This window comes from Rhinolophus hipposideros (assembly GCF_964194185.1).
Source record: "Rhinolophus hipposideros genome assembly, chromosome: 3".
NCBI classification, from domain to species: Eukaryota; Metazoa; Chordata; class Mammalia; order Chiroptera; family Rhinolophidae; genus Rhinolophus; species Rhinolophus hipposideros.
Genome location: NC_138049.1, coordinates 76,757,120 through 76,781,851, shown reverse-complemented (window position 1 = coordinate 76,781,851; position 24,732 = coordinate 76,757,120). Strand labels below are relative to the sequence as shown.

Here is a 24,732-nt window from a genome sequence, read left to right as displayed (position 1 = left end):
TATTAGCAAGACCTGGCAATTTGGAGAGACTACTTACACACATGTCTCCTGTGTGGGTTTGGGGATCTGCATGCCATCCTTTATTTAAGTCTGATTACTAGAACCTTGTCTTTATCATCATCACCCTCATCAACAACAAAAACCATCTGTCAGATAAGTACAGTAGTCCATTATTTGCATTCTTCCCTTCTTAATGCTCCTGGAGGGCCAAATGTTTATAAATCAAGTGGCTAATTTAAGATACACGTGCTCTCATCCTGCAAGCCATCCTGGAAGCATCAGGTTATTTTTGCTGCTGAAAATTTGTGGATGTCATTTATTTAAATAGCCTTGTTTTTCTTTCTTTCTTTTTTTTTTTTTCTTCTTCCTGACAATAGGAGTCTCTGTGGCCTTGCACACAGTAAACGCAGAAGGGTAAAGTCCGTAGATAATTCCAACAAAATCATTTCATTGTGGTAATCTCCTCATTTCATTTTTTTAAAAAATGTTCATTAGCCTATGGCATACATTCAGAAAAAATATATGTTTCATGAAGATACAGCTTGCTTTTTCACAAATTGAACACACCCATGTCACCAGTCTACAGTTCAAGAAACAGCTCTCCTGCGGTCACTCCCCCCTCTACATCAGTAACCTGTTGTAACTTCTAACAGGTTAGGCTAGTTTTGCCTGTTTTTATTCCTTATATAAGTCAGTCAGCATTATGTTTTCAAGATCCACCCCTACTGTTGAAGGCAGTTATATTCCACTCATTTTCATTGCTATATAGTTTTGCATTGTATGAATAACCCACAATTTATTTTTTCTCTTTTCTACTCTTTTTTTAAAATGTCAATGTCTACAAATAAAGTTTTATCGGAACTCGGCCATGCCGTTCGTTTATATACTGCCCATGGTTATTTTTACACCGCAGGAAGACAGTTGAATAGTTGCAGATCCTACAGAGACCATATGGGCACAAAGCCTAAAATATCTACTGTCTGGCCCTTTACAGAAAACATTTGCCACTACTGACCTAGAAGCTTATCTAGTATGTAGTAAAACTGTATTGATATTGTTTATTATATAAATATATATATATTATATATTTATAAATATATTTATAAATATATATAAAATATTGTTTATAAAATATATAAATATATATAAATATATAAATATATATTCACTTTCTTTCACCATAGTAGGAGTTATCTGCCTCTGAGATCCTTTATGTAGCAAGAATTTTCAACCCCGTGATGGAGGATGTCACCAGCCTCATCTACCTGGGGGACCACAATTCTAAATAGGCATCTTGATTGTTATTTTAGATGAAAAAATTTCATATGCATAGTTAAGAATCTGTTATAATTTTTTTAACTTATGCACAATACATATTTTAGTATTTTCTAAGTATTTAGTATTTTCTTGATCTATTATGAAACATTTTTAGATGAAATAAAAATGGAGAATTGGATAAAAGGTAGTAGAAGATCAGGGAGAAAAGGAACTAACATTTATTATTACCACTGTATCAGACATTGTGGTAGCAGTGTTGTTGTTGGTTTTTTTAGTTATAGTAAAAACGCACAACATAAAATTTACCATCTTAATCATTTTCGAGTGTACAGTTCAGTAGTGTTAACTATAGTCACTTGGCTGTGAAACAGATCTCCAGAACTTTTCATCATGTAAAACTAAAATTCTATACCCACTAAACATTCACTTTTATCCCCCTACCTTCAGCCCCTGCTAACTACCATTCTACTTTCTGTGTCTATAAATTTGACTAACTACCTCCAATAGTGGAATCATACAGTATTTGTTTTTTAGTGACTTATTTCACTGTACTTATTTCAATTAACATAATGTCATCAAGGTTCATCCATGTTGTACCATGTAACAGTATTTCTTCCTTTTTAAGGCTGAATAATATTCCACTATAGGTACTTACCACATTTTTGTTTATTCATTCATCTGTTAATGGACATTGGGATTGCTTCCACTTCTTGGCTATTCTGAATAGTGTTTCTGTGAACATGGGTGTGCAAATGTCTCTTCAAGACTCTGCTTTCAATTCTTTCGGCTATGTACCCAGAAGTGGGATTTCTGAATCGTATGGTGGTTCTACTTTTAATTTTTTAAGAACCTGCCAAGTGTTTGCCATAGCACTTGTACCTTTTATACTCTCACCAACACTGCACAAGCATTCCAATTTTTCCACATCCTCGCCAACACTTATTTTCTGTTTTTGTTTTTTTTTAAAGTAGCCATCCTAATGGGTGTGTGTAGTAGGAATTTTATATATGATCTCCTTTTTCAATCCTGAACAAACCTGTTGCAAAGTTTAAGTACCAATTTTACGGGAATGAAATCTTGACACTAAAGTCTCCATAAGAGAAATGTCAGGATTCCAGTCCTGGTGCTACTGAACTTGACAATGAGCTTTTTAGTCTTAAAGTTCCACATAGTCACAAAACTAATTGAGCTCTTTTGTTGTGAACTGCAAGATTTACCAGATATTAGGGGCTCCTCTGGGTTGCCTGACGTTAAATATGAAATAAGAGCTTGAGGCTTAGAGCCAGAGTTCCAAAAGAGTGGCCTCAGGCCAGTAGTATCTGCATTCCTGGAAACTTGTTAGAAATGCAAATTCTCAGGTCTTACCCCAGACCTACTGAATCAGAAACTCTGGAAGTGAGGACAGCAATCTGTTTTAACTAGCCTCTCGATGATGCTGATACTCCATCAGCCTTAAGCACCACGGGGCTTAAATCACTAGACAAATATCTAAACTGCTGTCTAATAACCTTTACATTGTTGCCAAACAAGAAACTGATATGTTGAGTGCTGAGGTTTCTAAGGCAACCCTGACATGGTAAATCTGTGTTTTGTGCTTTACACTCCAGGTTCCAGGAAAATGTTAGATTAGCCCAATTGTAATAATGCTGGAAGAGTAGGTCTCCACCCACTTGGGGATTCAGCCAGATTCCAATTTATCAGGATTGCTTATGAACAAATGGTAACCTGGGAACAGACATCCTAACCAGGAAGGCCAGTCCCAGCTCAACATTTGTCTGTTGTCTGACAGGATTTTCATCCCAACCCACACCCAAGTCCCTGCTTTTTATCTCACACGACAGTGGGTCTAGAGTGAGCCCTATAATGAAGGGACTGGAATAAAAGGAGACAGAAGTATAAACAGATCTGCAGTAACCATCCTTCCCATCAGTATCTTAAGGTGCTCCCTAGCACTACCATCAACAACCCCAGCTAAGCCCCTGATCCCAGGAGTCCTCATCTAATTCCTCAGAGCCCTGAGAGGAAAAGAACATAGATTCACAGATTCCACTTTCCTGAGAAAAATGGAGGAATCTGATTTCAGCCCTAGGATGAGTGTTGTGGTTTATGCCTGTTGACTTGGCATCATTATTAATAATAAAATATTCCCCCAAATATCCTGGCTTAAATAATAAAATTTACCCTACCAAAAATCGACTGTTATCGCTTAGGTAGGATTTTTGCCTTTCCCTAATGCTTCTAAGTGAAAAGAAAGAAGATCTTTTGGAGGAACAGGCGACTGTGAGACTGTATTCAGTGTAGCTGGAGGCTTTGAATGGGGGAAAGAGACAAAGGAGTTGTCTTAAGGCTCTTCAGAGGAAAGGATGATGTCTGAGAGTTGGCTTGAACTATTACATCAACAGAAATTGTGGCCCCCAATATTTCCCTTATATCCTGGAGTTTCCACCCATGTTTCTCATCCATTCACCCCTCTGCTCTTCCCTGTCCTAGACACTTCTATAAGTCACTGAGACAGGATTTAAGGTAAACCCTGTTCCTAATATAGTATATTGGGTGGGATGGCTAAGAAAATGATGACTGTGTTACTTTGTAAAACACATCTTTAAAAAATGTATTCAAATCTGCTTTAGGTGTTACTAGAAACTCAAGACTAGAAACCACATTTAAGCTGAAATTATGGGCTGGCTAAAGTTATCTGCACACAGTATGTTCCAAAAATTTAACCTCAAAAATATTTTACCTGCGTGTCCACTCTTAGCAAGGTCACATAAACAACATCAGCATTCCCTCTGCATTTTTTCAGCATACACATCAGTGCACTCTGAAAATTGCAAGGCTGACTTAAATGATCATGTAAATTAGCAGCAACATGAAAGAATGTGGATGTTTGCCCATACCACACTGAATAGTGAATGTTTTTCACTCCTCACCTTAAGACATGCCAATGTTAAGTTACAATACCTGACACTTGATTTGTCTTAAACATAAACTCAGTGATAAAAGTTAATCAATAGTCAGCCTCATTTTCCCCTCTTCCTGCCCATATCAATATACATGTCTCCTTTAAAGAAAGGAGAATGCACACAAAAGTTGATCCTACAGTTTTAACTTACCTCAACCTTAAAAAAAAAAGAACCAATTGTCCACTTGAATGCCACTGATTTGGTTTCTTTGTCCTCTTGTGAATTAAATTACAGAGCTTTTACTTTCTAAGTAAACTTTTTAACATTGATTAATCCTCAGGGGCTAATTGACTTCATTTACTGGAAGACCCAACGTATTGATTTCCAGAATGTGTAAACTGCAAGAGTAGAAAAGTGTGTACACGTGTATAACATTTTTATGTATACAGAATATTAAATTTTATATTCATTTCAATCTTACAATTCCCCAAAGGAACTCCAAGGTTCAGATCTCTAAAATAGATAGTACATGAAAACACCATTAATTGCATTTCTGTTTTTAATAACATGTTTTCAAATCTGTTCTGTAGAAATTAGCTAGGATTATTTATGAAACCACAGCTATTTTATTTATTTATTTGTTTATTTAAAACGTATTGGGGTAATAATAGCAAAATTACATAGGTTTCAAATGTACAATTCTGTAATACATCATCTATATATCACAGTGTGTGTTCACCACGCAGAGTCAGTTCTCCTTCCATCACCATATATTTGACTCTCTTTACCCTCTTCTACCACCCCCCACCCCTTACCCTGTGGTAACCACTAAACTATTGTCTGTCTATGGGTTTTTGTTTCTTTATTTGTTTGTCTTGTTCTTTTGTTGCTTTCTGTTTTATATCCCACATATCAGTGAAATATCGTTCTCGACTTTTTCTGTGTGACTTGTTTCACTCAGCTGCTATTTTTATGTGACGTTCTCAATAGTGTGCACTTAACTTGTCTTCAGCCACAATGGAAGCATTTTCCACCCAGTCGCAGTGTAGTATATGCGTACTTACCTCCCCAAGCCTATTCTGCTGATTCACCTGGCATTCGACTTCCTAACCGACTTGAAGTCTAGATGAAAACAAGAGAGATCAAGCAACTTTGCCTGACACTTTCAGAGCAAAAAAAATTAGTGTACGAAGTTGGCCTTTCTAAATTTGTGCTTACAATTCTCCCCAAAAAGTGTTAAAAATTCAACTTAATACTTTTACTTTTTCAGTAGCAACAAGCCTTAATATGTATTAATATACTACCAATATGGTAATACAATAAAGGTATTAGTAACAATGCAATAGTGACTATATTTAGAAAATATGCTCAAAAATGCTTTTCATATCAAAATGCTTTCAATATCAAGCTTACTTCCATTAGAAAGAGGAAAAAATTAAGAAAATAAATTCATAATAAGTTACTGCTCTTTAATTGATATTATATATACAGTTACTTAGAGATCTTTGCACAATCTTATTTTTCTAACTCTTGCAATTGGAATTTAGCTGGTTGTGGTCTTGGGAGAGTTAACAGCATTTCTTTCCTTTTTAAGGCTGAATAATATTCCACTGTATGTTCTTACCACATTTTTGTTTATTCATTCATCTGTTAGTGGACATTTGGATTGCTTCCACTTCTTGGCTATTCTGAAGTTACAATAATGAAGATTAATAAGTAAGGAGCATATACATTTAGTTCACTTATAAAAGAGCTTAACCATCCAAAAGAACGAAAAGAGTTAGTTAATATGCTATGTGCAACATATATAATTATGATAGGTTTAGGGAAGTGCTTTTCAAACTTTAATGAGCATAAGAATTACTTGAAGTGGTTTCCTGGCTCCCTTTCCCAGAGATTCTAAGCCAGGAAGTCCAGGATGGAGCCCAGGAATATGCATTTTTTAACATCCAATATCACCCTCAGGTAACTCCTATAAAATTAGAATTCAGACCATTCTTTGAGAAATACCAATTTAATGTCAAATACATGTATTATTGCATCAGAAACCATAGACTCATCGGATAAAATGCCACTCTGAGACCATCTTTTGGATTCTTTATTACTTTACAAGAGTATCAAGAGAGACAGCATTTAAAGGACTGCTAATAACTGTTAACATTTCTTCATTCCAGGTACTAGTTTTCTCTTATTGGTCAATAAGATTTGGCCCATAGCTTTTAGACTTCGTAGATGTTTAAAGATCATTAGGATTTGGAATTATTTCTTAACTTTTAGTTAATTTTACTGTTTTTAACACTGCCATTTAATATTGTCTCATCTTAAAATAAAATAGAATTGCATCATTTATTGTCATTTCTCTTTGGTTTCAAGGGAAGACGAGGAAAAACAGGACCTCCAGGAAAACCAGGACCCCCAGGACCACCTGTGAGTAACAATAGGATGACTGCTTTTTTGGAGAATCTCTCTTTATTTCTGTGTGTTTATCTAATGGTACTTTTACTCCTCTGTAGATAATAATTTCTATCTTTCTGCTGTTTAAAATGGTTATACTCCCCACACCTCCCACCACCACATAAACCAAGAGGTAGGGAGGCTGGCAACTATCCACACACCTCAGTGAGTCTTCATTGCACAGTAGGAACAACGGTACTGCCTGCGTGCGCACCCTACACCAAGTCTCCAAATAAGTGAATCCTGTGCTGAAGCCACCTGACTCCATCTCCTCAATTTCTTAATTTCCAGGCTGGTAGTGAGTTAGAGATTTGGAGAAGCATGGTCACTTGTCTTAATGCAACTGTTTTGTTACTAGAATGTTGTTGCTAAAGAGAGCTATAAAGATCTGCTGGCCAAGTGACTGCTCGTTTCCTTCACCCCAAACTCCTAGAAAAAAGTATTTCATTTCTTGTGGTTCTGTTGACTCTTTTACCCACTAAAGTCAGGTTTTTGTCCAAGCTACTCCACTGATACTGCACGCTCTATAGTCACCAGTAATCTCTGAGGTGTGGGACTCCCTGGGCACTTCTCAGGCTTCATCTTATTTCCCTGCTATACCAGAATTTATACTGGTGACTGCTGTCTCCTTGAAACTCTCTGTTGTCTTAGTTTAGTGACATTGAGTTTTTTTCTCTTACCTCTGGGGCCATCTTTTTGGCCTCTTCCATTAACAATATCCCCTTGTCCCTTAGCTGTAAGTTGCATGGACTAAAGATTCTCAGTCTTTTATTTAAACCCAGACATTCCTCCTGAGTTCTAGTTTTGTACATCCCACTGCCTGCTCACTTAAAGTTCTACAAACTACAAAAGTATCATGCTCAAAACTAAACTCTAATGATAATCCTAGAATTTTTTTCTCTCCCTCATCCTCCATATCCAAATAGTTCCTGAATTATGCCTGACCATCTAATTCTGACCATGTAATTCTTTGGCTTAAAACTCTGCAATCACTTCCCTTTCCTTCAAGGATTCCTCAACTTCTACATGCCATTCTCAACCCTTCATAATTTGTCCTGCATCTATCTTTGCCTATCCTTCTCTATGCCCTTCCTGCTTTTGTAATCTATAGTATAATCCTCCTTTCTATTTCAAAAAATGCCATGCTTTGCAAATGTTCTCCCAGGGCCTAGATCATCATCCCTCTATCATCATGACTCGGCTCAGACATCAGTTCACTTACATAACCTTTGCCAGGGCTCTCAGTATGTCAGGTGTCATCCTCCATGATCCTATAATATTATACCTCCTACAGATACAGTGCATTGTTTTGTAACTGTTATTTTCCTCATCTGTCTGCCCTCTGCACTGTGAATTTTTTTTGAACCTCTCTTTTTATCACCATTGCGTAGCACCGGTCTGGTATGTAGCATATGGTAATTAATTATTTAATGAATGAGTAAACAAATGACTATATTTCGTAGATGAAAAAATGAAGACCAGAAAAATAAGGGAACTTTTTAAAGACCAGAACCACCATAAACTACCACTACAGGGCTCTAGAACTAGCATTTTAAGACTCTAATAGGGTGTGGTCATGTGCCAAAATGAACATGACTGTAGTCTTGCCATTGATTTCCATGTCATTCACTTTAGCCAGAGAATTCTTCTATTACCAATATACTGGTGTCAACTGATACTAATTATAAAAGCAAATCGGGGGAAAAGAGGCATAAATTGGGCATCCTGGGATTCAATATTTAAAGGAATCAGCTTTGTTGAGTTTTATTACAAATTTTCTGGCAAAACAGAAAACACATTGTAGGGTTTTCAGTAATTGTCTTCTGCCACAAAGAAGAAAAGCTGGTGAATGCTAACAGGAAAGATTAGACCTCATGTGGTTTTCTAAACGAATGATGCTGCTTTCAAGACAGGATAATTGTTGTCTCAAAGGAGGAATTTGAATGATGAAAGCCATATGACAAGCTTGCCAAATGTCTAGGAAAGAAAAGGATTACACCGAATCCTGGAATGAGTTCTCAACTATAGATCAAATGAGTTGACTAGAGAATTTAGAAGATTAAAAAATATGTGAGTATATGAAAGAATTTATAATATTCAGTCCACAGGTTTTAGTTTATTGCCGGGACTTTTAGGGGAAGAGAGATATTTACTCTACTTCAAGTATTGGATATAGAAGTTAATCTCGACTATGGGTCTGATACACAGTGGTCATTAAATCCTGAGTACACAGTATTTAAAAGAAAACAGGTTTATTATCTTTTGTAGTATAATAAAATACCAATTTGTTAGACTACAAAAATAAGGGGGGAAAATCTATGCAAAAAATAAAAGGTTTTCATTCATAGGTCAGCTTTTATTTGAAAAGAAAAAGTATGAGACTAATCTATCAACTCATTTTCTATCTAAGAATTATGACTTATGGAAACTCTTTATTCTTTTGATTCTAGGGTAACTTCTCTAGTTGACCAAAATTTCTCTAATACAAGTATTTTTTAAAAAATTATCTTGGGATACAGTTTACATCAGCTTTTAGTTTTTTTTGGTTTTTTTTTTTGAAGTTGTTCGTATGATCAGTTAAATTGATAACATGCATAACAGCATGCTGTAAAAAAATAATAAAACACACCTATGAAGCACTTATTCATGCTTACAGGAATTAGCTAAGGGCAGCATTGAAAAGGAAAGTAAAATAACTGGCTCCCCACATTTTTCTATGCCACCTTCATGTTGAATTTTTCCAAACATAATGTACTTTTTAGCAAGAGGACTGTTGTTTCCAAAATGTTAGACATGAACAGAGTTCTTTGAAATCAGTCCTTTCAAGATGATTAATATTTTAAGAAAATGAACTCCTAAAAACAATCAAACTGTTCCTAATTCACATTGTTTGACAGTTTCACAAACACTTATTTAAGGCCTACTATGTGCCGAACACTGTTAGGAGCTAAGCTTGCAAAAATGAAGAAGATATTGTCCTTGCCCTCCAGAGATACAAGTATAGTTCACAGAAATGTGACCAGAGGAAGATAATTTAGAGAAGATATTGTTTGGGGTGGTTTTCTTCAGGAGTTGACAATTGAAGCACAAAGGTTGAGCCTTAGAAAAAGAAGGAATTTCTACCCGTTGTGACAACATGGATGAACCTGGAGTACATTATACTTAGTGAAATAATACAAAGTGTGCATGATTCCACTTATATAAGATTTCTAAAATAGTCAAACTCATAGAAGCAAAGAACACAATAGTAGTTGCCAGGGGCTGGGGGGTAGGGAAAAATGGCAAGTTGTTATTCAATGGATATAAAGTTTCATTTATGCAAGGTTAATAGTTCTAGCATTCAACTGCACGACAATGTAATAGTCACTTCAAAATTTGTTGAGGGTAGACCTCATGTTAGATGTCCTTACCACAAAGACAAACAAACAAAAAACCTAAGGGACATAAGGAAACCCTGGGAGGTGTTAATATATCAGCTGGATTGTGCTGATGGCATCATGGGTGTTCACATTTGTCCAAACTCCTCAGATTATACACATTAAGTATGTACTGTTCTTTGCATATCAATTATCCCTCAATAAAACTGTTAAAAAGAAAGAGTTGAGATGGTTTGCCCAGTGAAGTACATAGAGGGGAAGAAGAGAGCAAGCTAAGTACTGCAGGCAGAATATAACAGCCTGAACAAAAGCATGGGGTGCTGAAACTCTGGGACCTGGGACAGGTGGGCAGCTCTGGCCGTTCTGAGACACAGCACTGATAGGTCTAGCCCTGGCAGGATTCTGCCAAGACTCATGTCGAGCCCCACCAGTCATGCGGTGATATGAAGTTTGTGAAGAATTCTAAGTGGAGAGACCCATGGCTCGATTTCACTGATAGGTTACTCTAGTGGCACAATGGAGTTGGACGGGTCAAAGAGTAAACAAGATTCATTGCAGCTATCATACTACTTACTATTTTTAAAGTATCAGCAGAGTATTTTTTAAAAATCTGTTGTGATTACCCATGGAGCTATTTGTATTCCTTTTTTTTTTTTTTTTTTTTTTTTTTTACAATTTATATATACCTTAAGAGACTTCCCCCGTATGAAAATTTTAAAGCAAAATGTTTTTTATTATTTGTTTTTGTCAACATTGTACCATATGTGTCATGAGCCCTACTTTGCAGCAGGAAGGAAGGTAATAAGAGAAAGAGGGAAAGGTTGGTCAGACCTAAAATACCTCTGATTGAGATTGGGAGATGTGACTCACCCGAATGGCTTGCATTGTGAGAGTCCTAAAACACGTGTTGGAATTTATTATGACAATTTGAAATATAAAAATACATTAATTTTATCTCTCTTATCAAACAGTAATCAAATAATGAGTAATAACTCTCAAATAATTTTAGCATGTTTAGGGGGAAAAAAAACTTTTCTTCTGATCAGTATAATTGTCTGAAAAGAACCAAAGGAGAATACTAGAATTTATCAGGAGGCATTGATCCTTTGATAACCAGCATACTTGGCTCATTTTCTTCAAGAAAATGTTCTTCCTTTGGGGGCTTTAGAGATGTTTCCTAAACCAAAGGTAGTGTTGTTATTTAGGGGAGTGTCAAGGAAATTTTTTAAAAATAGAACTGAATGAAATCTCCAGTGGCCTGAAGCAACTCAATTAATTAAAACATTTTAACCAATCCTTCTACTTGTGATTCTTTGTTCTGAAGCCAAATTTGTTTTCCCTCACTTTTCTTAAGGAACATTTGTACCAAAAAGATAAGTTGTTTACAAGGAATAATTTCCCACAAATTTCCATTTAGCCTGTATATATCTGTGGAAGGATGTCCTCTTTCCCCCTGACAGCATACATTTCCTAGGGAAAAAAAAATTCTAATATGAAATATTTATTAAAAGTAGATCTATTGAACTGTTATTAAATTGTATGTATGAATTAGTGTTTCATTAAAGTCATATATATTACTGCAGTTTAGCTCCCCATCTCCTTATATTTTTCCTCTTTGTAGACGACTTAATTGAAATTTACACACATGAAATGTTCATATAATAAAATTGCTCTTTATAATTAAAGAGCAACTAAACTGGTTAACAGAGTTAGCCACAACCCTTTAGGATGAACATTATTTAAAAATATTCATCCAATTTTCTGTTAACAAGCAGAGCTGATCTTACTATACAGAGGAAAAAGCTCCCAAATGTCCCCAAATAACTTCTGCCATCTTGTTTTGAATGAATAGTCTTCAATGGAGGGAAGCCATTAAGTAGATAGAGATGTCTGGGATTGATAGTACCTGCCAATACACTAAGATTAAGATTGAGAATAGTTTTTCAGAGAGGAAGCATGACAGCATTAAGTATCTCTGTGGGGAAGGAAATAGCACTCACTCCCGAACAAACAGGTTCAAAAGAGAGGGATGGATGAAAGTTTATTATAGCACCAGCTCTGTTTCCGGTACTCTACTGCCAATGCTTATGCAATTCTCACAACTATTGTGAAAAGTCAAAATTATCTTCATTGTAGGATGGGGTAAAGGATGCTTAGAAATGTCAAGTAACTTGCCCAAGGTCACGAAAGTATAAGTAGGGAGAGCCAGAATTGAAAGTCAGGAACTGATTCCTAAACCCAGCTTTATTCTACTAGATGACAGGTGTGAAAGACACGTTTCTGGTTTGCAATATGACTAAGATTAGCCTTACTTAAAGATCAGCCCCAGGGCATGGTTTGCTTTTTCTATGGTGATTCAGGGCCCTGCAGTGCCTCAGGACAGTGGGCCAGTGTAAGAAGGCAGAGAGGAACCTCATCCTTCTCCTTACGACTGTGTCCTTGGACGATTAACTTAACATTTCCATGTCTCGCTTTCCTTTTCTGTAAATTTGAAATGATAGTACTTGCTGCATCTACTTTGCACAGTTGCTGGGGAAATCAAATGGTATGTAGGTGAACGAATTTCCTTGTAAATGTACATTTCTAACTAAATATACTTAAATCCATTACTACCTTTCTGAACATCCATTCAGTCGTACAATATTGTAGACGGAAGAGATTGTCTCGAATCAGTAATTGAACCAACACATTTTTTTCTCTTTATAAATTTCTCAAAATGCAGTTAACAAAAATTTGAATGAATTGCTCAAATGAAAGACTGCATGCTCTACATATGGAATACTTATTCTATATGTGTAAATCTAATCATGAGAAGATATATAAAAGTTCCAATGAGGAAATAATAACAACTGAGTTTAAGTAGTCAGTGATCTTTCTTTCTCCTCTGATTTACAGCCTCTTCCATGCTGTGGATTTTATTCATCCATAATCTGAGCTGTTCCAGTCTATTAGTTGTGATGTTCTCTGAGTCCCAACTGCTTCCCCTCACACTCTTTCTCTTTAAAGCTCTCCAGTTATCTGAGTAGCATAAGCAACAGAAAATAGTTGCCTTATGTTGTGATAATGAGATTTGGAAAGTCTCAAGACTCGAAATGCCTTAGTTTATTTCAAAATATTCTGGGTTTTAGTTGCTTTAGGAAAGAGAGAAAAGCAGCTGAAAATGAGGCAGAACAAGAGGGAAGGCAGGAGAATTTAACTAATGAACCATAAAAGGAAGTACATATTAGCCCACCCATTTGACATTAACTTTACTTCTCATTTATCATCACTGTGTTTATTAAAAACCATATTAATTTTAAAGTGTGTTATTATTTCTTTCTGTAACAGACAGGGCTCTTGATTTCCTTTCTCTTTTTCTGGTATTGTTTTTGTGCATTGTTTCATTATTGCAGTATGAGAATTGAGCAGTGAGCTCAAATGTGTCACATTTCAGTGCATAGCAATTTATGTTGAAAACAGAAATTTAAGAAATTTGTAACATGGCGCAGCAGCTCCCTCTACTGTTTTCACTGGAAAAGCTCTAAGCAAAAATGACACTTCACAGCCCTTTAGAGGATATCCAAGGTATGGAAATTTTTCAGTGTTTGGGGTTTAATTATAAATCTACATGATATTCCAAATTCATTTTTAGGATCCTGCTGCATTTTCTGCTTATCCTGTACTTAAACACAAATGCTGTTTCATCAACAGTCATTTTCCATGTCAACTTGATGTTCTCTTGAAGTGAAAACCCTTATCTCATGGATCTCTAAAATGCCCATCTATTGTAAAAGGCTGATAAACCTCCACAGCACTAATTTTGTGGAAGCTGACTCTGATGGAATTTATGTTTCTTGTCTGAAACAACAATATGATTTAAAACATATACAACCTTGTTATTTCTATTTTAGTTTTAACTTCGGTGTAGAATTTAAATGAGTCATTGCACAGTCCTGAAGGTTATGGTTATACAACAGTGAGCACAGTTAAAAGAGTAAATTTAAGGTGGAAAATTGAGTTCATTTATCCAACAAATACTTATTGGTCATCTACCATGTGTTAATCACTACTATAAATATTGAGTATGTGGTGGTTTAAAAAAACATAGCAACAAACAAGCTACAGACAAGGCCCTTACCTTCAGTAATTTATACTATTGTGTGGGAGCAGGAGCAATGGTTAATAAACAATAGGTAGAAAAAACCAATTTCAATTTAGTATGAGATACTATGGGGAAATAAACTGGGTAATGTGAGAGTGATTTGGAAAGATGAGTTGTCACTCTAGATAAAATGGTCCAGATGGCATCTCTGAGTATCTAGATGGTGTTACTTGAGGAGCTAGCCATGTGAGAGCCAGATCAAGAACTTCCCAACTAGAAAAATTAGGACATGCAAAGGACCTGAGGTGGGAAAGACCTGGGTATATGCAATAAACATAAAGGAGCTAGGAGAAGAATATTACCAGAAAAGGTTTGGGAGGTCAGTGGTCTTTATCATGTAGGGCCTTATGAGAGCAAAAGCAGGGGTAGGGGAGAAGGGTTAAGGGGATGGTAATGAGTGGCAAGGAAAATAATTAGCTGGACACATCTCCCTTTCATAAATCTTAGTATATATGCTTTTATCTGAGATGGTTTGGTTTTTATTTTGAGGCGATGAAATTGTTATTCCTACCAACAATTCTAAAGGTAACATCATTTTTAACACATCGTTTTTAGTCTTTACATAGACAGGAAATAGACTTGTTTGCTGAGAGAAAACAAGAAAACTGAGAAAATTTTGATGGTAACCCATTTAATTCCAATCTTGCCTGAATCCAGTGGATATCACATTATTCATTCAAGATGGAGACTCTAATCACATATGAGTCAGTCTGGTCTTTTCTCCACAGCCAGACCTGCCACTTCCTATCTTAAGCTATGGGTTGGGTCAGACGAACAGTCATTGCAATAAATATGTACAAATATGCCCTCAAAATACCATAAAACTAATGCTTTACTGCACCTGTACCTCATTATCCATCACTATCCCCAAATTGTATGTCTTCCATTTCCAACTTTATTTACTACGCACTGGCAACTCAACATGCAAAGTTATTGTTTTCAGCATAAAGCAGGGCCCACCTCTAAAACAAGTGAGTACCCCACACACATTTTGGACTGCTGAATAGAGTGGATGACAAAAAAAAAATCTGATTAAGCATTTGATTTCTTGTTAAAAACACCTGTATGTGACTATATACATTTTGAGGCTCATGATGTCTCAGTGGGAAACTAATTCACATTCTTAACATCCCTTCTAGAAGCCTTGAACTGAACAGGGTTTTGTCTTATTTCTCAGTTTTCCTTTCAGTAAAGAATCTTAGTCTCTTGGGTCTATTAAATAACTAAAGGCCATGTAGTGTAATGAGAATATCTTCAGAGAAAATGAACCTGACCATTGGAGCCAATGGGAATAACAATTTCATTTCTTAATAAAAATAAGATGACTTCCTCAGATTTAAAAATAAAGGCACGTAAGACCTATAGAATGGAGACATGGCCAGTTAATCATTTTATTGCTACTTGTCCCCCATTAGGGACACGGTCCCAGACTAAACAGCTGTTGCCAACATTTCTAAAGTTCCAGTGTCACCTTGTGTTGTCACAGAATATGTAGACATGCAAGTGAGGCAGCTGGGGATATCAGTTTGAGAATTTGAAAACTAGCACTTGGGTTCGAGTCCCTAATTACTTCTCTTTTTCTCTCTCTACGGACAGCAGCAGTGAGACATTAGTAGCCACCTTCTGACTTCCTGAGTGTTTTACTAATTATAAGTACACAATGGAGGAAAGGATTTCATCTTTCATCTTCTATTACGTTATTGAAACCAACTACTAAGAAAGACATCTGAACTGACAGGCATTATGTATAGTGATGATGGGACATCCAAACTTGTCATTAGTTGGGACTGTACGTGGATTAAGCATAATTTCTTTGTGGTGGGTAAGGTTTCAATAAATCTAATTGGCCTTTGAGAAGATATTCAAAAAGGGAGACTCATTTCCTAAATAATCTTATACTTTGTATTTGATGATATAATTTCCAAAAGTATATAATTCTCCATACAGTATTTAATTTTACCGCTGTATAACTCTGTGAGTTGGGCAAGAAAAGATTGCCCTCCATTTTAACAATAAGAAAACTCTGAGCCTTGGAAAGTAAGGGGCTTAGCTAAATCCATGCAGTCAGTTTTCTCTGCACAACTACTGCCTAGTAGGAAGCTATTTTGATCAGAGAAAATATTGAAAGAAATTATGTGACTAGAGAAGCAACAAGTTTTCAGCAATATCTAGGGCATCTGAAACATGGAAGATAATATGGTAGAAAATAAGACTTGACGGGGCTCTAGTTGTCTCTGTATTTTCATTAAAAAGTAAAGAGATCTGAAGCAAATATGGCAGATAGTTAGGATTCATAGATATTAATTGTATAATTTTCTATGCTTTTCAAATGATGCTTGATATATTCTAAATTTATTTTAAGACATAGAAAAACCATCTTTTGGGATCAGCAAAGCTGAATAGCACTAATTACTTTTTCACTGGCCTAGAGTGTCAGTATCTTCTCCTTTGCAGGAAATCTTTTATGGATAAGGCATAGGTGTTTTAAAAATGGTATAATGAGGTACATTTTTCTAGAACTTCTGAGTGCACCCCCTATAACCATGGGGTTCACTTGAGCCAACAATTCTCACTTGCAGATTTATCTGTAGTACTACTGATAGATAGATCAGTGAGAAACCTTGATATCACACATTCGAGTTAGAAGCAGAAACAATAACTACCCCAAAATAAAATTTTCAGATTGTTCATTTTGCTTTTCTCCAGAGTTTTTCAGAATGTCCCCAACTGTTCAATTTTTGCACATGCTGTTGGCCTCTGTGTAATTTGACAGTGGATAAGACAGGGCCACCAGCCTGGACATCTTAAGTCCCAGCAGTTTGCCTTGGTAATTGTATTTTCCCTGCACAGGAAGCATTGTCATTCTACCAACACTTATTTATAGTAAATGGAAACTCAACGTATTGATAGACGCAGGCTGTGGAAGCAAACTTCTCTCGTGCTTTGGGGAGCATTTTGAGAGATTCCTGAGGTCGGACAAAGGGGTGGGGGCACAGCTGTTCCTCAAGTAGTGGTGAGTTTTGGGGGACACCACTGGATCCAGATAATGTGTTTCACACGTCTCCATCCTTACTAGTTTTCATGCCCCTGTGGCTTTTATCACCTGTGCTGGGTCAATGCTATTGCTTCTGTGGGTGGGCAAGGCACTCTCCAAATTCCTGCTGCTGCTTATGTTTCAGGAAGCTGACAAATCATTTATTTCCTTTTGCAGGACATACTGGGGAGAGATGAGTATGAAACGTTTAATGGATGGGTACGCATAATGGCAGCATTAGGGGAGGAATCTTTTTTTTTTTTTTTCCTAACCATCACGCCATGGAAATCAGTCAAAAAGCAGTGGCTTTATACAAATTCAATTGGTTTGTTTCATGAGATCAGGGAAAATCAGCACCTTAAAACTATATATGCCCCTTTGCCCCGGAACATAAAATGTTAAACATTTATGAGTTTCATAGCATAATGTAGAAAATCTGCTTTTATGAAATGGGTTAATTATACCCATTGAACGCATTCACTCTCACAGTCTCATCCTCCCACTCCTGTTCCAAAATGACAAGTAAAAGCAGAGACTGTGCAATTTTGGAAAACAATCAGGTCACATATTGAGTATTTTGCTTATTCATACAACCAGAAACTGCCTATGCTTGAGTTCCCTCAATTACACAGCTCAGTATGCAGGCCTGAAGAGACAAGCCCAGCTCAAGTGAGCACTTCCTGGAATACGCAGGGGAATAGTTTGAAAAATGTCCAAAGTGGCAGATGTGAAAAATTCTCATTCAAGATTCAGAAACTGCCTTTGCTGCAATTCCTCACCTGTTAATCGCACTGCTTCTGAACTTCTGAACCAACGATGCTGGCAATAGCTTAGACTGAGACGCTTAGGAGCTATCGATCGTTCAAAGTATGGTGCAGGTATGTGCCACTGTCAGGGGAAAACTGGCTGAGACAAGAGAAGATCATGGATCACAGTACTGCTAAGAATTTCCAGAGGTTAACCAAGAATGAGCGTGTGGCTGCTGGCTTCTAACAAAACTGCTATGACTTTTTTAAAGGACGTCCCCAAAAGATGTTCTTCACTAGGGCTGTATCCTTCAGATTGTTGTAGCCTTCAGATTCCCAGAATGCTTGTACACAAATTTCTCCTCCACAACAAACATAATAGCTCTACTGGGGTCTTATCTGAAGGGTATTTCATTTTCTCCACTAAGTGTGACAACTTTCCCACAACTGTTTTTCACTGCAATTCCATGCTTACAGGAATTACAGCCTATCAAATCATCCCCAAGCAATATTACTTTCTTGGTTAACTAGTCTTTTTTTTTTCTACCAACCATGACTATTTTTATTTCTCCTATCATCTCATAAATACTATGACTCTTTACCCCTCATTTGGTGTTATTTGAACTTCAAAAGTTAATTAAGATGTAATTCAGATTACCATCCTCTTTCCTTTCGCCTCTCAGAAGTCTGTCTCCATATGTCTCTCTAATTGAAGTCCTCCATGATTTTAATGGTTCTGTGGTTCTGCATGTGGTTCTTCTCTCTTATCCTTACCTTCCTCCCATGCTGGTCACTTTCTCTTGATCTCTTCTTGTCATCTAAATCTTTGAAAATGTGTATCTATACCATGTCCCAGTGCTCTGTTTGCTTGACCCTTATTGATTCTGTATCTCATTAAGGGATTCTGTTAACTCTTAGTGTGAATGTCCTGCTAGATTTTTAACAACAGCTTTAAAATGATTGATATTTTATTTTCCTATATGGCACCCCACTCACTGTGAAGCAGATAAAGGAAAGAGTTAAAAGATCAAAGCTATGGGATCAGGCTGACTTGGGTTGAAACCTAGCTTTTGTCTACTAGTTATATGACATTGGATAAGATGATTAACCTTTTGTTATGTGTAAAATAAGGATAATGCCTACCCCATTGGATGCAATAATATGTAACTGCCACACAATTATTACTTTCAAAGGGTAACTATTGTTATTTACTATTATTATTATCGTTATACTATTTTATCATTCTCTGTCACCTGCTCATTGTTTTTGTCCTACTTTCCCCAGACTTAGTCCAGGGCCTACCATCTCTAAAGTATAAGTGTTGATACTTTTCCCAGTTCTATTCTTATCATCCTCATGTAATTTTTTCTTCTATCTGCTTTGCTCCCCTCCTTTCTATTTTTTTCTGATCAAGTTTTTGTAGTGAAACTTCATCCATCTAAGAATGTTGGCCTAAATGTATGTATTGACATATTTATTATCCAGGAAAACTTCCTAAATTCAATTTTCAATGCGAACAAAACCACTTGAAAACATCTATTTAAGGATGAGGGCACTTCCAATTTCAGGATGTGTCTTTATGAATGGGCCAAATGAATGAAACATGCCTTTCTGATTAGCTTAGAACCTGAATTTTCCCTGAGCTTATTTCTATTTGAGTTGCCACCTCTTACAATCAAAGTTAACCTCCATGCTGATTCAAAAGAAGTAGCTCTATTTCTCAGACCCTCATTACAGAAAGTCCGAGTCCTGGGTCTGTCAGTGATATAGGCAAAGAAGCAGTCTTCAGGTTCTTCATCCTCCTTTTTCTGAACCCCTTTCCTCCCTCGATGCTATCTTCTCCTGTCCCTATGCCCCAGTACCACTGCTTTACCCTTCTCCTTTTCTGTCCCATCCAACTTGCTCTCAGGAAATATCTAAAAAATAATTCATAAGAATATACTGGACTTGAACAGCTCTTAAACTGGGTTATACCGTTTGTTTATTGTGTGATTTGGGGAGAATGTCTCAGTTTTTCAGCATCAGAGGAAGAATATAATAATACCTAACTCACTTAATTATTATGAAAATCAAATAAGATAATGTGTTTTGCAATCACATCACCATTCAAGAAAATACAGAGGGTGCCAAAAAAAATGTATACACATTTTAAGAAAGGAAAAACTATTAAAATTGTAATACTCAATATGTACCGATAACAAAAGATGAATACAAGTCATGTTTGACTGTTACAGTTACAAGAGGTGCTCAAAGTGGTTACCATCAGCATCCAGACACTTCTGATTACAGCAAATGACTGCTTGAGCAATACTGACCAGTGTCCACTTGTATCCATTTTTTTGGCACCCCCGTGTAAGTGAAAACACTTTTAAAATCATCCTGAGCTGTACAACTATGAAGCATTAGTATTACATCTCCTAGGCACATTTGAATTTGAACTGGTTAGAAAGCCCAATGCCAAATAAATCTACCTTCCTTTATGGAGTTTTAGGCATGTACCAGAGAGTGGGTAAGATACTTTGAGAAACAAGAGCTTAAATTTCACTTAATATATACTATCTGGCCCACATTCCCATTGTAATCCCAAAAAGGAGAGCTTGAGGTGTCTGTGTAGAAATATAAATATAAACATTAATGAAACTTCTCCTGGCTTCAGAAATCATATTTTGCAGTTTGAGCATTTCCAGCAGTTTTAGGGGGTGGGGGTAGGGAGTGTTGGCATCTCCTTGATCACTAAAAAAATGTAGCAGAAGCATTCTCAGAAAAATAATCCATTATGAAAATACAACTGTTTAACTCACATAGTTAAATCCCAAGAGACACTGGGATTTTCATTTTGAGCAAATATTTAGGATAAATAAAAGGATCCGTGTTTTAAAGAAAAAGAAATGGATTTCCCAAATATTTTTTATCTAAAGAGTATTATTGATTTTTCTCTCAGATTTAGACTACAACATTCTAAGTTGTAATTCTGGTCAAAAATCCTTTCATAAGCTCTTTTCTACTTAAGGGGAGCTCACTGCAGCTTTGTTTTCAATTATTTAGCCAGATTCTTAGATTAATCTGAATCTGTTGGCTCTGTCATCTGTGAGTTTAGAAGCCACAAGACATCTTCTCTGTTTGCTGCCATTTCTAACTGAAACCAAAACCAACAAGCAAGAAATTGGCTTTCCCCTCAAAATTTTTCTTGTAAAAGTAATGGTTCTACTGAATTCAGCAAACATTTAGGAGAAAAGGAGAGCTACTATGTACCCCGACCTGTTTTCTGACAGGATAAAAAAGATTGAAACTCCTTGCCTTCAAGGAAGTTTTATTCCAGTTGGGCAAACAGACATGTATATAAGCCAATACAATCAGTGTAAATGTGATTTACCAAGTAATATATAATGTTGTAGATGGAAATATGTAAGAGAAAAACTTATTATAGCATTAGCTTTTCTAAGATTGCTGTATATTGAAAGATACTTCATCTTACCATTTCTATGAATGAATTTAGGCTTCCTAATGATGTATTTTTTTTTTTAATTTCAAGGGGCAAATATTACTGATCTCTGTCTTTTTTAACTAGCTGTTAGAAAATTGGAAATGTTTCTTAAACATTAGCTCAAATGACTTTACAGTAACAAACTTTCTATTCATTCTTATAGAAAAGCTGTTTTTTTTAGCATGTTTTGAAGAGAGTTGATTAGTACAACCTTCTTCAGAGGTTTTGGGGATTTCCAAGGTTGTTACTGAGGTTCATCGGAAGCCACAGGGCCCGAAGGCAGTTATGTATAACCTGAAAATATGTATTTGTGAATCCTGAAAGGATTTCCTAATAAGAGAGTGAAGAGCTATGGTGCCTGGAGAGAAGTGGCAACCAGAAGACTCAAGAAGGCTAGTCAGCAGTTATGAAGAACTAAAGGATGCATTGAGAGAAAAGGGAGAAAGGAAAATAGTTCAGGAGGCAGGATCAGAGAGGGAGCACAGGAGTGGACTTTGCACAGAGAGGGAGCACATGGGGACTTTGATTCAGAATATCTAGGGTGTGCTAAAGCTGAATCAAAAGATTCAAACCTGAGCTTGCACAGAGAACTTTACAGAGAAGGAAAAAGGCAAAAGGTGAGTTCTTTAAGCTAAGTGTGCTATACAAACTGGCTGAAAAATCACAGTGCAGCTAAGACCAAAACTGAAAAAGTATGGTTTTTAACTGAGAATTCTTCCCATCTTTTGAAGTCTGGGAATCTGTAGCCCAAACTGAAATATACAAAGGGGATGATAATACAAACAGCTCCTCGTCTTCATACTATGTATCTGATGATGCCAGTGGCAGATATGATATTTCTCTATTTTCCACCTCTACCTGACAAGATTTTAGCACCAAAAAAAAAAAAAAAAAACCTTAAATGATTGCTGAGTATATATACTCCCAAACCGAATGTAGCTTCATTCACTTCTTCCCCGTAGATATGGTTCTTTGCGGTAGGAAACATCAGGATATCTACCCACACCAGGTTAATGGACCTCTCAGATAACGACACCTGAGTACAGTTGAGTTCTGAACAGGTGTATCTCCTGGGAGCTCATGAGCATTTTAAAACTGCTCTGTAACTGTGGACTCGTCGCATTAATCCAAATGTGCCATATCTCCCAACCCAATACAAATAGAGTGCAGCAACGCTGCATAAAAGATAGACATTAGATAGCCATGATTTCTGTAGAGCTATGTTGGAGGTTCCTATCATAAGCAAGATATTGGGACATTTTTCCTTTCTATAAACCTTCAAATGCTTTTCCTAGTAGAGCTCTTGAGAGCATTAGCCAAGGCTGATGTGCCCTCCATAGCTGGCCTCTCTTCTCCACTTGGCCTGGGTCATCTATGCATCTTTTTGACAAGTCCTTATAATTGCAAACCTCAGAGAAAGTGACCTCTCAAGTGCCCTGGAGCATCTACTAAAACTGCGTCATGCCAGGAGACCTGTCACTTATCATAAGCCTTTAACTGCTTCTTCCTCGGAGTTGATTGATAGTCTACAAGACTGACAGCTCTTGCTAAACTGGGAAACAAATGAGTCCTTGGATCCTCTCCAACCATGCTTTGTACCAGAATAGAAAATAGAAAAATAGCATATCTCTGGGAGATGTGGCTATAAGACAGCCACCAGTTCCAAAACTCAGGATCTGTTATTATTTTTCTATCAGTAAACAGAGTTGCTGTCAACATTTATGTGCACAGTGTTTCTCTATGGTCGCTATCTGCACATCCACTGAGGTGGTTTGTTTCTGACAGTTTCAGAACAACCCCATGAGTGAGCCATTGTTACACTGACTGCGGTCAGTGTACAGGTAGGTCGCCCGAGGACTGTATACTGGTATCTTCTTTCAGTGGCTACACGGTTTCTTCAGCCCTCTGGGACAGTTTGTATAAAGTATTTGCCTGCAGGGTAGACTGTTAGCTATAAATCTCTGTTACATTAAACTTGAAATTTGTGGTACCCAGAGTGTCATGGCGACTAAAAGAACAAGGTAGAAAATGTCATCATAAATGCTCATCAGCCGATTAAGGAGTAGAGCCTCAAATTTCAGATTGACCCCATTTGGAGCAATACTTTGTGGGTATGACATTTTATGGCACGAAGAGGACATATGAAAATGTGGAAGCAATTTTTATAGGTTTGTTAATCTTGTGACTATCTGAATAATATTGCTCAAACTTTTCTGTTGGCAGTGGCTCTGTTCAATGAGCTATGCTCTTGCTATTATTTTTTAAGACAGGACTTGCGTTGAACTCTCCTACCTACCTCCAGTGTGTAGGATTAAGGTTCCGGATGAGGAACACATTCTGTATTTATAGAATCACCTATTCATTGTAGGCAGATGACCAGTCTGTAAAAGGCCTGACCCAATTCTCACCCAATTTCTGAAAAATGAGCACCATCCTATTATTTTTGCTAGTCTCATCTATACTGCCACCTGTTCTGTGCCATGCAGCCCTATCACACTGTTCTTGTCCTGCTTCTTTTTTCTTGCTACCTTCCAGAGCCCGTTTGAAGGATCCCACTTCTTATATCCTTTAACAACCTACTCTCCCAACCTTTGCAAAGATAGGATGCATTTTGAGCACAGTTGTGCATTGAGAGGAATTTTTTGGAATATTCAGCATGATCTCCCTATCATGTCATGAGAGAATGTATGAAGATAGATGGGAGATGTAAGGAACAGATAGTGGGACCTCTCTCAGCTATCCAGGTGGACTACATCTAAAAATAAAGTACTTATTTCCTCCCCTCCTGCACTGAGCACAGTGCTGGCTCATAAGAAGTGCTAAGTACAAGTTTTGTTCTCTTACTATTTTTTTTCAATTTCAATATGGAGAGTAGAACATGGAAGAGTAATTATCCTGTATCCTTGAAGGCATGATCAGCATGATAAAAATAAATTATTGCAAAAAATATTTTAGGCTAAGAATCTGCTTTTCGGTTGAGATAGTAGAGTAGAGTAGATGAGAACTGAGTTTGGGCCCAGGCTGCCTACGTTAAATATTAGCCCTCTCACTTACAGTGGTGTGACCTTTTGCCAGTTAACAATTTCTAACCCACATTTTCTGTAGTGTTGAACTGGAAATAATGATGGTACATACCTCATGGTGTCATTGCGGGGATTAAATGAATTAATCCATATAAAAACTCTGGTATAATACCTGGCACACAATAAGCACTATATAAATACAGAGAGTGACAAAAAAAATGTATACACATTTTAAGAAAGGAAAACTATATTAAAATTGTAATGCTCAATATATACAATAACAAAAGATTAA

The 24,732-nt window shown here is 36.7% G+C and overlaps 1 protein-coding gene across 2 annotated transcripts in view; it reads left to right on the top strand.

Annotated features, from left to right (window-relative positions):
* COL19A1 (collagen type XIX alpha 1 chain) overlaps positions 1-24,732 on the top strand; it is a 313,696-nt gene that overhangs the window by 204,622 nt on the left and 84,342 nt on the right. For both annotated transcript variants that reach the window (XM_081044396.1, XM_081044397.1), the window contains exon 16: positions 6,555-6,608. In XM_081044396.1, coding sequence (XP_080900522.1) covers positions 6,555-6,608 — 54 coding nt within the window. The remainder of the gene's footprint in view (positions 1-6,554; positions 6,609-24,732) is intronic.